This window comes from Eleutherodactylus coqui, chromosome 1 (assembly GCF_035609145.1).
Source record: "Eleutherodactylus coqui strain aEleCoq1 chromosome 1, aEleCoq1.hap1, whole genome shotgun sequence".
NCBI classification, from domain to species: Eukaryota; Metazoa; Chordata; class Amphibia; order Anura; family Eleutherodactylidae; genus Eleutherodactylus; species Eleutherodactylus coqui.
In genome coordinates, this window is record NC_089837.1 from 365,708,184 (window position 1) to 365,724,599 (window position 16,416).

General features: G+C 39.0%; 1 protein-coding gene across 1 annotated transcript in view; it reads right to left on the reverse strand.

Annotated features, from left to right (window-relative positions):
• Nucleotides 1-16,416, reverse strand: part of DMD (dystrophin) — a 2,524,637-nt gene that overhangs the window by 842,635 nt on the left and 1,665,586 nt on the right. Inside the window, exon 48 of the mRNA XM_066577956.1 lies at nt 14,791-14,955. Coding sequence (XP_066434053.1) covers nt 14,791-14,955 — 165 coding nt within the window. The remainder of the gene's footprint in view (nt 1-14,790; nt 14,956-16,416) is intronic.

The following is a 16,416-nucleotide window of genomic DNA, read 5'->3' on the forward strand; positions in this document are numbered from 1 at the left end:
TGGTGACAAGGAATAGTGGCAAAGGTTAGATGACCGTCAATGTACGTATATAAAACCACTACAGTATAGGTAAAAACATGTACAAACACCTCAGATAAATAAACAGAGCAAAAGCAGACTTATCTTAACGGAGTCACAGTTCAAACCCAGGAGCTGCCTGCAAGACCAAAAATAACTAACACCTTCTGTTCAGAAGAACGGCCTTAAATAACCAAACAATTGCTGTTGTTGTTGACTGACTGGCTGAGCAGCCAAAGACTTCAGACAGTCAATTAACCACTAGACAGCAAGAAGTAATTAACTGCCTGCTGACCAATGCTGATCAAAATGAACACACTCCTACATATGATGCATCATATAGGCCAGGCCGATGCCATTCTGGACCCACTACTGTCTGACAGCTGCGCCATGACAAAGGGTACTTCAATGCACAGTGTGGATGCCAGGATGGTAAAGTCAGTGGCCGCAGCTGCACAATGTAGCAAAACTGCTGTCAATTATTTAAGAAATCTCTCCCATAGTCTTCATTTAGCAAGATGAAATACACATCTTCTCTTCAAATAAACCCAGCATATAACAGGCTGACTGGAAACATAGAAGATAAAACGCACACAAGTAGCTGTTAATATACAGTATGCAAACACTTTATATGCAAATTATCCTCAATACAAGAATAAACCTGATCATATTATAGTAAAAGGTTTTAAATAAAAGATAACATCAGTTTTGTAAATAATAAGATTAAAAGTCAACTTGACAATATAAAAGAACAAGTCCGTAGAAAGAGGTCTTTATAAAGGTACACGACTCTAAGGTGACTTAATACTCATATAGTCAATCTAAAAAGTAAAAACAGCACTGAGGAACAGCTACACTGGCTCCAATGTATAGAGAACAGATATAAGTAGACACATTTACTTCACACTGTGGGTAATGGAATTTTCCTCTTATCTCCACTTATTCCTGTAGTAAGGTCAAGAGTATGCCATCCAACATTAAATAGATACTGCAATAATTGCCCAAGCTATACATTTCAGAGGCTTATAGGGTGACTCCTATTTCAAGTAGGATAATTAACATAACAATATCTCACAAGCTTTTGTATTTATCCCCATTATTAATCCTCCCAATCAACTCCGGTACAAGGACTGGAAGTTTGGCTGGTGTGTGTTTCAGAAACCAGAAGTAAAATGTGTTCCATAACTGGGACTCACATGTATTCCAAGCACCAGAGGTAATTAGTTAGTGTGATCCATAAATCTCAATGCATCTGACTTGAACACTGTAGATGCTGCAGTCAATAGTGACTGTGACATGTAAATGGTTAGACAGAAGGAGATGGCTTGCTTTGTCACCTCATCATTCCCCATGATGCTATTACAGATTTCAATGAGGCTTCCTGTCAGTCTTACACTGACAGCATAATATACTGCAATACAGCAGTATTGCAGTGTATTATGCCAGTCCTCTAGTAAGACTTTTGAAAAGTTGAAAAAAGTTAAAAACTGTTTTTTGAAAACAAAAAAAACGTAAATGAAAACAAAATTCACCTTTCTTTCCTAATCAAGTTCTTTATTATTCGCTACAAATAAAAAGTGTTAACTGGTATCACCACATCCAAAACAACTAATCTATAAAATCAACAAATTATTTATCCTGCATAGTGAATGCATAAAAAAAACTCCATATAGTTATTAAAATGTATTTTCTGAATAAATCTGTAACTGCTGTTGTTCTTTGCATTCTTCCCTCAAAAAAATAAATAAAAGTAAATCAATAAATTATATATACCACAAAACAGTGCATTGAAAAGTGCAACTTATATCATCAAAAGAAAAAAAAACTTCTTATAAGCTACATTGACATAAAAATAAAAAAGCTATTGTTCTTGGAATGCAAGGATAAAAAAAATGCCAGATCCTCAGGATGCAAGTCGGGTCAAGCAGTCGGGTCAAAATGAGAATCTCACATATCTATTTTTCCATTGTTCATTCAATAAAATATTATTTTTAAAAATCATGAGCGTTCAATCTTTTTCTTCGTTAATGTGAAGGTTATTTAATTATTTTTTTTAAAATTCCAATGGGAGTCTTTTATTTTTTTCTAAACTGTAATGCAATGCCATAATTCAATGTCATTATTCTATGACATTATATTACTGACTTTGCTTTTAAAATGCACAGGAATTTGTTAAAGCATACCATGGATATGCTCTAACATTCATTATTTCTGCAAAAAACAAAAGAGCGAGTCAATCCACATGTGTGGATCCACGATACAGAAAATATAACTGAAGCAGCAAAGCTGCTTACATGAAAGCCCTGTGACTAGCACAGCAGGAAATGTTGTTGTAGTTTACTGAAGACAATCAGCTCCTCCTCTACACATGCTGGCACTTGGTAGTCCTCTAGGTAACCAACCAGGAGCTCGATTGACATACACCAGGAAACTAGGTGGGTGAGTATAAAAAACTGTATTTTATTCATAACAGGACTAAGGGCCTTTTACATGCAACAATTATTACTTAAACAACCACACAACTGAACGAACTGCCGGCATTTTTGAATAAAATTACATTGTCTTTCTCCCTTGTATACACATTGAGTACATTGTTCTCTCCCTGCATTGAGTAAACACTGTACTCATTGTGTATGCAAGGCAAACAAAGCCATTATTAATACTCTGAAAAGACTGAATGAGCTGCACTTAAATTGAATGAATTCTGAGCGGCTTAACGATGGATTTTATGCCGGCTAAAAACCAGCACTGAACAACAACTGAACAAATAGTGCACAACGGCCCGCGTTTACATGTAACAGTTATCGCTCACTTTCGGCCATTTGAATGAATTGTGGCGATAATAGTTGCGTGCAAAAGGGCCTTAAGGCAAAGCGTTTCAAGTTTGACCTGGTGACCTTGAATGACCTGAAGAAAAGTTTGGTTGAAACATGGAACTAATTTCCTGTTATGAATGGAAATCGATTTTAAATTCACCTTTCTGTTTCCCTGGTGTGCACTGATCTGAGCTTCGGACTTTTTAATGCATTACTTCTGGAGGTCTTTGTTGGGCCTCAAATTGTCTATGTGAAATCATCAGCCCCAGCAATGTTGGGGTTGGCAAGCAAATGACAAAGGAAACCCTCTCCATATTTCAACATTGTAATAAGCATTGAAAGGGTTACTCATGGTGAACACAGGCCACTAACAAAGCCCACAGCCTTGGGTTATACTAGGCAAGTGCAAAGACTGACGTCAGTAGCAAAAAGATAAGCATAGGGAGAGCACTGGAATATTTTAAGAAAAGGAACAGTAAGGCAGTTATTGAATTCCTTGTGGAAAATGGCACAGTCTATAAGGATGTGAAAAGACAGTGCTGTGACACAGTATATACATGAAATCCCAGCAATCTAAAATAAAGCATTTACAAAGTCAAGCATATAACACTAAATACAAGGTTAAGGGTTGTTCACATTACCATGAGCGATTTTCGTCTCTCTGTTCCCACTGAGCAAGGGAAATCAAAATGAGTTAAATATTTAAAATTTTTTCTGCAATGATTTCAATGAGTTTTCAAAAAACTGAAATGTTTTCACTTGATTCCATTGTGTTTCTTTTCAGTTTTCAAAACTGGAATAAAACACAATAGAATCAAATGGAAACATTTTCGTTGTTTTGAAAACCCATTGAACAGAAGAATAGAAATAACTAAAGGCAATGTGAACAAGTCCTTACTGTGTTTTCCACATTTGAACGGATATCTGCTCTCACTGCAGAAGGCTGTACAAATATCTGTCGGGGATGAGTTAGTAAATCCTGCTCTGAGCCGGGGGTTGAACCAGATGACCCTCGAGGAGGTCCCTTCCAACTCTACCATTCTATGATTCTATGTCTAATTCTTGTACTATGCAATTAAAGTCAATATTGCAGCACACGTCAAAATGATCTAAAGATTTAGTGAGTTCACGAAGTCACATGGACTTGAAACAACCAAATGCATTTTCATTAATTAAATCTAATCTACTTGGATATTGTTCCATATTTCCTATTTAAGTCAATCTAATTGCCGTTTTAAATGTGGTAATAAAGTTTGTTGTCATGCCATTCATTTTAGCTCTGAAAATGCGGAAACATCTGGCTCAGCAAATATTTTAGTACATTTCAAAGAAATAATTGGTATTGGAAAGGAGTGTGCCGGTTCTTCTATTCCTAGTGAGAATACCAGGCACATTGTCATGCCTATTCTCAGAAGACCAGTGTTCTGCTGATGATATCATCAGTCAAATTGGAACCTGATGAACTGTGTGCTGTATATTTAGAATTAACTCAATTCTTACTAGAGCATCAGGGGACTAACGACATGATTTGCAGAAGACAATTTTATATTGGTTTTAACCCTTGTCTGAGAGTATCTATATCTAATATAGTTACATAATAACATGATTCAAATCAAATATAAAATAAGAAAAAAATTGGTCCTGTGCTCATTAAGATTAGTACAGAGGATAACTTTGGGAACATAGGTGAAGTTCAGGGAACTGACTATTGTGGGAGGTCTCTGTCTTTGAGAATTCCCCAACCGATTCCAAACAGAAAGAAGTAGGTTTTGTCTAGCGTCTTAAATAAAATATTGGTTCAAGACGTCAGCACATGCAAACAAAATGTAGTTGCAACGCATTTCAGGGCTGCAAAAAGGCTCCTTTCTCAAGCATACTTACTGGTAGAGATAGGTTTCTTTTATAGTGGGTAATAAAATTAACAATATGTGGTAGACATATCGTCCTCCTTCCGGAATCGCCCACCCAGATGACGTCACACGCATACAAATTATTGCATTATCGTCAGTGTTTATTATTTAGCCATCTCTATGCGTCTCCCCGAAATGGCACTCATGGGCGGCGCATTCTAAAGTTTCATATAGTGAGGAATGAAAGGATCAGCTATGTGTTGTCATCACTGGGAGTTTTCTGCGTGCGCGATGACATCACTTGGAATAACTCTGCGTCTCATGGTGTGTTCCAAATAATTACTAATTACATAATAACATGATTAATAGGGTTGAAAGAAGATGCATGTCCAACCTATAATCCTAAAATATTGATCCAGAAGTCAGCAAAAAGCTCTATGGGGTGGATGCCAAGTGGACCATATTGCGATGAAAATTCCTCCCTAACTCCACATATGGCATTCAGAATTATTCCCTGGATCAACAACTCATGTCCAGAAATCTAGTATCCGTAACTCGTGAAATTATTTTCCAAGAAACACATCCAGGCATTTCTTGAACTTTATATTATACAGTTAGACTGATGTGTCTCGTAAAACTGAAAAAATTAAGTAACATTGCCAGCATCGGATATGCAATATACATTGATATTTTAGAATTCATTAGTACTTAACTTTATATTGATATGTCGTGGTTGAGTACCATATAGTTCATATATCAAACACTAATTTATGATTTTCATTAAGACATGCAATGCATTGTAAAAATCTGTCATGATACTGATACTTAAAAGGTGCTCATGAAGACAATCCATGTCCATATAACCTATTCTCATGCTCTGGATTTCACTCTTTTTGCAAGAAGAGAGAGGCAACTTGTAAGCGTTGAACAGGCATGTCTGTGCATTATATGTATTAGCCACTTAAAGGGCCACTCTGGCAAAAAACACTTTTTTCCATATCTCTTCTTCTCAGCTGATTTCCTGACACATTCTGGAGGTCTCCTTTGTGTATTACAGTCACTTTCCTGCTGTGCAGCCCCATTGTCTGATGCTTACCAGCCACAATCTTGAGGCTGAGATTTTTTACTTTTAGTTCCACATCAATCCCATGATGCATCAGCTCAACAGTAGCTAAGGTTATTCTATTCTGCCTGCTGGGGAAATAGTTTAAAGGGGTTGTCCCGCGCCGAAACGGGTTTTGTTTTTTTTTTTAACCCCCCCCCCCCCCCCGTTCGGCGCGAGACAACCCCGATGCAGGGGTTAAAAAAACAAACCGCTCAGCGCTTACCTGAATCCCGGTGGTCCGGCGTCTTCATACTTACCTGCTGAAGATGGCCGCCGGGGTCTGCTCCCTCCGTGGACCGCAGCTCTTCTGTGCGGTCCATTGCCGATTCCAGCCTCCTGATTGGCTGGAATCGGCACGTGACGGGGCGGAGCTACACGGAGCCGGCATTCTGCACGAGCGGCTCCATTGAAGAGAGCAGAAGACCCGGACTGCGCAAGCGCGGCTAATTTGGCCATCGGAGGGCGAAAATTAGTCGGCTCCATGGGAACGAGGACGCTAGCAATGGAGCAGGTAAGTAAAAAACTTTTTATAACTTCTGTATGGCTCATAATTAATGCACAATGTACATTACAAAGTGCATTAATATGGCCATACAGAAGTGTATAGACCCACTTGCTGCCGCGGGACAACCCCTTTAATTATATCACCTTCTGTTCTAACCTATATAAGCTACAGATCATAAATATGCTGTCAGGGGGGTGAGCTGTGATCTCCTCTAATAAAACTGTGTGATAGGAGTGTCTGTATCTCCATGAAGGAAGTTCCTGTGGTAGATCCATTTAACAGTAGCACATAGACAAATAATATGACTAGAAAATGAATACATAACCCCCAGGTAGATCTGAATTGGTCCGAACTGAGATAACATGAATAACTGAGGAACAAGAGCTCAGGAGTTTCGGACTGAAAAAAAATAAAAAAACTAAGATAACACTAGCCCACTTATATGCACCAGAGTGGTTGCTAAATAATGGATAAATAAAAAAAATCACCCAAGTGGCTCTTTAATAGCTGTCATTTAATATAAATATTTTGTTAATGTTATCCTACAGGTCATTACAATTATGACAACACCAAATTTATAAAGGTTGTATTATGTTTAATTACATACTTTTGCACAATAGAAACTCTTTTTTTTCAAAAGCACTTTCTGCATGTCACTACATTCCATGACTTGTTCTTTTAATTTTTCTATCAACAGACGGATGACTTGCAGTTTTATAGAAACCATTTTGAGGCCTATCCGAATTTTTGATTTCTTTCTTTTTTTCTCTCGAACAGAAGAGAAAATGGCTATTTTTGCTTTTTTTATATGCAATTTGCATGTTAGACAAATAATGTAATATTTTATATTGCGGGTTTATATGGATGTTGCAGAACGACCTCTGTTTAGGTAAATTTTTAGGAGGGAATTGATGCTTCTGTACCTGGCCAGATGTGGCTTTTATGGGAGAAGGTTTATAGTAACCTGGATTCCATTTTAAATGTATTATCTTCACAAGACAGCCTCTTTGGGGCTCCTTCACATGAGCGTATGCATTTTTGTGTTTTCTCACCCGTGCCATAAATTCTCATGAATGGATGATTTCTGCGATCAAGTCCCATGCTTAATTAGTGTTTTCTCATCCATTCACAGGACCAGGTGCAATGTTTTTAGTGAAAAAATACATTGCACCTTGGAAATCCCTTGTTCTGCATAAATCCTCGGAATGACTTCCAAAGCATACATAGAGACACCTGTAAGCTTTTTGCAGCATTGGATGCTGCTAAACTGCCTCCCACTCCCTTTTTTTTTCCAGCTACCATTGGTCAAAAGATACAACCAGAACTATCTTTTTACCCACAGTGTACTCGCTGGCGCGTATTTTGGTCACATATGTTCCATTTTTTGTGGTACAACATTTTAATGCGCTGTATATTCGCTCATGTGAACAAATGCAGCGGAAAGTAATGCCTCAGATGGTTGCGTATATCGGTCAGGCGTGAAAACATGGCCGATATATGCTCATGTGAATAAAGTCCTAAAGTGAGTCTTTGGGATTTGAAATACTAAAATGCTATGGATGGAGGCACATGGTCACCTGAGTTGAGTAGGATACGCAGTATACGTAGGAGTGCTCTTATAATACATGTTCTGTTTAGGACCCTAGATTGTCCTAGTGGCAAACACTAAGTACCCTATTTTAGGTAATTTGAATGCTTTTACACTAGATAAGATCCTCATTTTTATGCAATGTCAAGCAGTTAGAACTTCCACCAAATTGGACACATTGCGAAGTCTCTGAAATTGTGTTGCCTATTTATTTTGATAGCAAATACAAATTTTGATTTGGGTCTTTACAGAGACAGGCAACTGTATTTTAGAAGAGATTCATAGCCTAATATAGTATAACTCACAGGTTATATAATATACAGTATGGCATAGGCTGGTTAGATTAGACTGTACATCATAGCTTTAACTATGTATTGTACGCCAAACATTTGACTATAAGTTTTGATGTTTGATTATGGGTAGAAATCTATGATAAGTTGCTGCTTTTTGGCTTATCATACAGATGTGTCCACCTTCCCACAATTTCCATTAGGAACTCCGATTTCTTACATGAATGTCATGTAATTCATCATCATGACATTCTAGCAAAACCTTTAAGAGGTTGAAATTCACATCGCAACTAGGTACCCACATAATCATACATTTAAGATAATATTTCCTAACAGATTATCACGAAGTCCTGTTTTTTTTTAAGGAAGTTGTTCATCTTGTACCATAACTCTCGGGATATGTTGAGCCAAGAGTATACAAAAAACATCTGTACCTTTCTAGGACTATTTCTTCTGCAGTGTATCCAACCTGTTTGTAGGTTTATCTTAGCCGTGAGACTGGGTGCAAAATATTATCCTCTGCACAGTCCTACAGTTACTTTAACAGATATCAAAAATAGCCGGTACATTTAAAAAAATATATATCTTGCCGTTTTTAAAATATTGGATCGGTAAATTTTACTCTGATATAGTAGAAATTAAATGGCTGCAACAAGCATTACAAATCACTTACAATAGATAACACAACAGGTCATGAGGATTCTGCTACTGGAACAGCTTGACTGCTTATCTCAAATGAACATGTGCCAATCCTGAGAGTATTCAAAGAGTTGAGTATTGGAATAGGTCAGAAATCTACAATGAAACTGAAATGTGACTCTAATAATGGAAAATGGTAAAAGATAATCAGATTGTATCTGGGAGAATTACCACTGCTTATGTTTTCTGAGAAGTAAATGAAAAATACTTGTAGTGAAGAGAAATCCCACCACCATAATGGAGAATATTTGTTACCCTTTCAAATGCATACAGGTTATTTTACGAAGTATGTTGATGAAAAAACAGGTTTCATTTTCCCACTGATTTTGATCATTTTAACCCTCTCCAATCCACTGTCTGACGTCTAAAGACATTATGATTTAAGGCTGTACAGCTTCGATGTTGGAAGACATCCGTCAGGGTCTCTTACTGTATATTGCCAGCCTCTCTGCTGTCAGAGCCTATCCAACGTGTCACCTCATGTAGTACTGGCTTTAGCCAGCATATAGCGTCATTGTATAATAGTAGATAAAAAGTAAGCTGCCTAGGAAAACCAAAATACAAATTGAATTGGAAAAGGTAAATCTAAATGTGAAAATAGATCTTATTTCATTGGCTTAGGAGCTGTTCACGTCTGGGTCAGAAGATCTGTTGACAGCGACTCTCAGATCTGATGAGAAGAATAAGCGTCCACTTAGACCTGATGATTTCTCATTTGAACCAGCAAACAATGTCAGTGTTCGCTCGTTTCCTCGGGCAGGCTGTTTATACAACATCCTGTTGGAGCATGAATGGACAAGTGGCCATGAATGTGCATAGCTCTCACCATTCCCTGACGGAAAAAGCCATGCAGGAGAATAGCCTTTTAAGAATGACTGAATCCACCAATGGTGCGGATTGTGACCTTATACTTTTATAACTAGATGAATCATAAATGTTAATTTACCATCTAGAGTGAAAGGACCAGTGAATCTTAAAATATAATACTTGCATAGCTTATAGTAAGAATGTGAAGAAAACAAGTAATCTCTTCCCTAAGATTTGACTACATTTTAGTTTTCTTTCCAGCAATTCTAAGAACATGAGATATGGGAGATCACCAGAGCTTATATTTTTCTGCTCAGGAAAATTATTCACTGGAATTAGGAAGAAAAGTTATAATGCAAAGGCATCAGCTATTTCAAATACATACACAATACCGTCTTCGTCTCATTCTCTCTGCTTGCACAGCTCGGCGCTCCTCTTTGCTATTGTATGTTGAGTACCTACCATGATTTCACGGGACTTAAGTGTTAGAATTTGTTAAGTCAAGAGTTTGCCACTTTGTGAAACTGTCATCGTGGAACCTCAGTAGATGATTGATGAAAACGTGTACATTTTACGATGTAAGCCTGTGTTTAAGGGTGGATTCAGACAAATGTGGCTTTGTTCCCAAGGGTACATAACAAAGCAAAACCACTGATCTGTATGTTATTTCAATTGTTTTCTCGGCTGTTAATTGTACAGCTGAGAAAATGTAGGACCTGCCATACTTCCCACATATTGTGAATGCTACATGCAGGAAAGATCAGGTGGCACCTATGCTCCAACAGCTATTTTCGAGAAATTCGCAGCGATATCACATTGCTGCACCATGCGATATCGCTGCGATTTTCTCGCAGCAATACCACGATTTTGTAGCGCTACAAAGTCACATGTGATGCTACAAAATCATGTGACTTTGCAGCATCACATGCAAGGATTTTCGGGGGGGGGGGGGGGGGGCTTGAAATATAAGCCCTACCCCGAAAATAAGCTGTAACTAAAGGAGAGAGAAAAAAAAGTATACATCACCTCTTCCGTGCTGTTCCGGGCGCCACCACAGCTTTTTCCCAGGTACCGGCACTGATCTTCTTCTTCATCTTCTGGCCGGGGAAAGAAAAAAAAACACACATACATCACCTTAGACGAGCTGCCAGCCTGGCCGCAGCTTTTTTCCCAGGTCCCAGCATGGATCTTGTACTTCTCTTTTGGCCGGGGATTCAAAAATCCCCGCCTCCTGGAAGCGCTGGCTGTGATTGGCTGACACTTAGCCAATCATAGCTAGTGCTTGAAAAATGGCTGTGATTGGTTCAATCACTGCCATTCATCGAGCAGTTGCTGTGATTGGCTAAGTGTCAGCCAATCACAGCCAGCGCTTCCAGGAGGCGGGGATTTTTGAATCCCCGGCCAAAAGAGAAGTACAAGATCCATGCTGGGACCTGGGAAAAAAGCTGCGGCCAGGCTGGCAGCTCGTCTAAGGTGATGTATGTGTGTTTTTTTTTCTTTTCCCGGAAGTTAGGGCTTAGATTATAGCTTTGACAGTAGCATTTGCTTCTGTCAAAGTTGCATCGCATCGCATGCAAACCCCGTTTTCGTGCGATGTGATGCAACAGAGAGAAAATCTCTATAAGGAAACATGGGCTACAAAAACTGGCGTGTCGCGGGCATATCGCCGCACCTGCGAGGTTTGTGTGTCGTTTTGTAGCATGCTACAAAACATCTCATGTGTGAAGGGACCCATAGGAAAGCATGGGCTTCACATACATGCGATTTGTAGCATTGTAGCAACGCTACAAAATCGCGCGACTTTGTTGCCCGTGTGAAGGAGGCCTAAGATGTATATAAAGATTTATTCTTAGTAACTCCATTGAAGAGTACTGCAACCACTTCTCTGGATCAAAATCTTCTTCTCACAGAAAACAATAGATTGCTTTTGTTCCAACTAAAATGATCTTAAGATGTACATTAGTTTGAGTGCTCTTTTAAGACCTCTAGATATTTCAAGATGCATATATTGCAGCAATATTAAGTAGTTTGTTGAAGTTTTTCCAGCTGGTAGCATTTTGTGTTATTTTCACTAGAAAAAAATAAAAAAACACTTTTTTTAGCCACAGCTTAACAATCTTCACTTTAAACATATTCAGCTGAGCCCATTCAAAAGAAATAAGTGCTCAGGAAGAAAAGCACTCATCCAATTTGTTGTTACAGATCCATTCCTCAAAGAAGTGTTTCACAGCACGCTAAACCACCTCTTCAGATTGCTCCTAGTACCATGGTTAAGTGAAATGGCAATGAAGATATAATCAGGGCACACAAACATGCTTATTACTAGATCACATGCTGCTATTTCTTAATGACCCACCCTACACGCTCCTTTGTGAACACAACAAAAGACACAAAAGAAAATACCTGGTTACAAATACTGTGCTATGAAATTAGATAGGTGCAGTTTTTCTGGCAATGCATTACAGATTAACAAAAAAATTGATGAGATGGGTTAATAGTTTTAACACTATTGAGCAATAATAAAATACCTCCACCAAAAATCTTATTATTTCTTTGCCTATTTTTCCCAATTTCAGGCCTCGTTCAGGCGAGCTTTGTTTTCGCGCATTAAAGATTGCGTGAACGGGTGAATTCCAGCTATTTGAAGTAGCCCGTTCACACGATCCCTGGTGCAAAGTGCGTGCTTTCCAGCTCCCGTAGGAATCTATGGAAAGCACACAGCAAAGATAGGACAGGTGCTATCTTTTCTCGCATCATGGACATTGGATGCAAGTTGCACTCGCATGTCCCATCTTTGGCAGGTGTGCATCCAAAATTCATTCATCAGAACTAGAGATGAGTGAGCATGCTCGGTGAAGGCAATTACTCAAGCGTGCATCACTTTTTTCGAGTAACTGCCTACTCGTTTGAAAAGATTCGGGGGGCAGCGGGCGGAGAGTGAGAGAGATCTCTCCCCCCCCCCCCCACTCTTCCCTGCCGTTTCCCGAATCTTTTCGGAAGAGTAGGCAGTTACTCGAAAAGAGCGATGCTCGCTCTAGTAATTGCCTTAACCGAACATGCTGGCTCATCTCTAATCAAAATGGTTCTATAGGAAACCATTGGCTCTATTTGGACGCAATTGTTTTGCGTGCCTAGCATGCGTGAAAACAGCACTTGTCTGAACGATGCCTAAGTCTGACTTTGCCAGTCTGAGGATGGTTTCACACAAAGGTTTTTTTTAGAAACAGCAGGGAAAAAAACCTTTTTTGGCCGCTCTTCGTGCAGTTTTTTGAACTAAAGCCCGAAGCAGATTGCAAGAATATGGGAAGTATTTATGGACTTGTACTTCTTCTGGCTTTGGCTGAAAAACTGTATTCAAAACTGTGCTTTAAAAAAAACCTCATGAGCATGAATTTCTAGCCTTATGCAGCCATGATAATCACCGCCGTATAATGGGACAAAACAAAACCACTGACCTCACCAGAATACCACAGCCGAAAAAATATAGGAATTGCCGTATCTTCCCTGCATGTAGTGAACGCATTGTGCGGGAAGATCGGGCAGCTGCTATCTTCCCGCCTCCTTTTTCGAACTCATGTGCTCCGTTGCGGAGTGTGAACTGCCAGTGAAGGAGAAGAAATCTGCCTCATTCAGACGCAGCTACGCCCCATACTGCCGAGCTTAGTTGCACCTACAGCACTGTGTTCTCAGCCTTAAGCTAATATTCTGAAAGATCAGGTGTATACAGAAAGAAAAACTGTGAAATTGGAGCCACAAGATCCATTTTAGATGGTGATAATATAACTAAACTTTAGTGTCCATACTACAACTGCAATAGCCAGACCCGATGGGGAGTTAAATTACAAAGGAATTTAAGGGTTCTAGAGTGATCGAAGTCTAATGCAGTAGACTCACACGGGGTGTGGCTGTGCCACTGTTCTGCTCAGATTGCCATTGATGTATCAGATTGGCCTTTTTGTCAAGGTTTGGTGACAAGAATAGGGAACTATGCAACTAAAATGACTGAAACTATGAAGGAACTCCAACAGACTCTATTAAGAGACAATGGTGTCTGACAGTTGTCATTGGGATCTGTTGAAGATATGAACATAGCTTTACTGCAGTATAACTTGTATTTTACATATAGCAGTCCAATGGGTGGTCCAATCAGTTATTGACAGCTATCTGTCTATGACTGAACAAAAATTCAAGCTATACTGATTCTTTCCCCATAAAACAATATGTCTGCTCAGCCTCTGATGCTCTATAAGATGATGCCTGCAGTTTGGACAGTGTATTTTATCAATGGAGTCTGACACTATTTTTCACAAAATGATGGTGTAAAGTAAGCAAGGAATGTCATAAAGAAAAGAATCGTGTCTAATATGCCTACTCAGGCATGCCATCTTTATTATATGTAGCCATAATTAGGAATGAATACCAAAGGGTCAGAAGTATAAAGAAAATACTTATACTTCTCATTTATGAATTCAGTTATACCAGTTAAGGCTAAAGTCTGCAAATACTATGTAAAAGCTGCAGCAATGCTGTATTGTATAAGCATAAGGTCAGTTTGGAACCATCTGCGTTGGAACCTCCGGTTGCAGCACCTTTTCTTCTATCCAAAAGCCAGGCAACTGAGCAGAAACAAAACAGACCCCGTTATAGTCAATGGGGTCCATTCGGCAATGTTCAGTTCCATCCGGAGATAGAGCCATCCGGCCATGGGGATTCTCCTTTCCTGCTCCCTGAACAGAAAAAGCGGAACCCCCGACGCGGGGGTGAAACTACCCTAACATTGCCACTTATTCATGCCAATGTCATGTTAAGACCTATGATGCTGTTAACATCAATCAAATCTGATCATAACTACTGATAACCAAAATATATTTTCCATTTCTGCTTCAAAATATTATATGTAAAAAGTTCATGCTGTTAATCTATATATATATATATATATATTCTAAACAAAAACACTACAGCTAGTAAGAAGTCAAATCAACACAAAAAGTTGACTGCAATATACTGTAAGAACATTTCATCTAGGATTTGGCACAGAGATTTCCAGTCTGCGACTGTATAAGATCACCACATTTACCGGTATGATTAGATAAAAGAAATGGTTCTTCTTACCTTGATGTTAAATGCTCCTGGTCTTCCCACTTGATTGTAGAATGATAGCTGATCTTTCACAGATGTAACCCACAATGTCAACTGATTTAATTGAAGTTCAAATAAAGAGGTGTTCTTCAACTGGTCTTCAAGTTCATTTTGCTTGTCTTGTAGATCTTTGGACACCTAAAAGACAACAACCACATGATACTGTTACTGTATTTTTAAAGGTATTTTTCTGGGACCCTTTTTTTCACCCCAAAAAGACCCTTAGAAACAAAGAACTTTGCAATATATTTGTCCTACAAATTTGTCTCACAACGTGAAATGTCTGCAATCAGGTAGGGACTAGTGATGAGCGAGTATACTCGCTAAGGCTAACTACTCGAGCGAGTAGTGCCTTAGTTGAGTATCTGCCCGCTCGTCTGTAAAGATTCGGGTGCCGGTGCGGGTGACAGGTGAGTTGGGGCAGTGAGCAGGGGGGAGCGGGAGATCTCCCCGCTCTCCCCCGCCGCTCCCCGCCCCCGAATCTTTACAGACGAGCGGGAGGATACTCGGCTAAGGCACTACTCGCTCGAGTAGTTAGCCTTAGCGAGTATACTCGCTCATCTCTAGTAGGGACATATGGAGCTGCAAGGTATCCAGGACACTCATGAAAGTGAGACCAGAGATGCATTGGTGCATATACTGTATGCCAAACTATTTCTTCCTGTCTTGGCCCCTCTTCCCCACAAACTCTTTTTAATTTGATAACTGGAATTACAAAATGTAATAGCCTTGTATTAAAATAAATTTGGGTATGTAAATATTGAGAACATTTGGTCATCAACATTTGTTTCCCTTGTAACATAAATTAAAGTCATTTTCTTAGAAAAGTGATCTTATGGCTATAAGGATATTATCCAGCTCTTCCGTCCATTTTTTAGGCAACTGATGAGAACAGTAGAAAAATAGCAAAAAGTTTCTAGGTCACTATTCTACAAGAGGACAATTACCAGTGGGCTCAGATTCATACACAAGAATGGGGCTGATCACAACAAGGTTCATATGGTTCAGCGTTGACAACCCCACCTGCATAATAATAGCATCCTAACCCAATTTACTACAGGGTTTTCCACTTTTTGTGACTACTTCAAAATATATGTATTAGATCTATTACACTGTGTTCATGCGTGGAATTTGCCTTAGAGGCTGAGACTCAGACTTCTGTTGCACATATGCCAGAGGATTACATGTGGATTACACCCCAATGGAGCTAATCTGTAGCTTTTCTGTGCATAATCTGTTGGAATAATGAACATTCTGTGGTTCTTAAAATCCAAAGCATATTCATTATTCCTTGATTATTGTATCTATTGTATGGGAATTGCGGTACAAAATATCCCATTTATTTGCATTAGCTGCAGAATGTGATCAGATTCTGTCAGGGTTTAGACATAGAATATATACCTGGGCCAATTGTCTGCCTCTTTAAAAAGTGCTGATCAACAAATAGTAAGTGCAATGGCTCATTACTTTACATGTGACAGAGTATCATTCTTATGGGGACAAATACAAAGTGCATTCATTAGAAGTAAATCCGCTGTTTACACGGGATAACGTGCTGATGACAAGCGAGCATTTTTATGTTTGCATAAAAGATCCAAT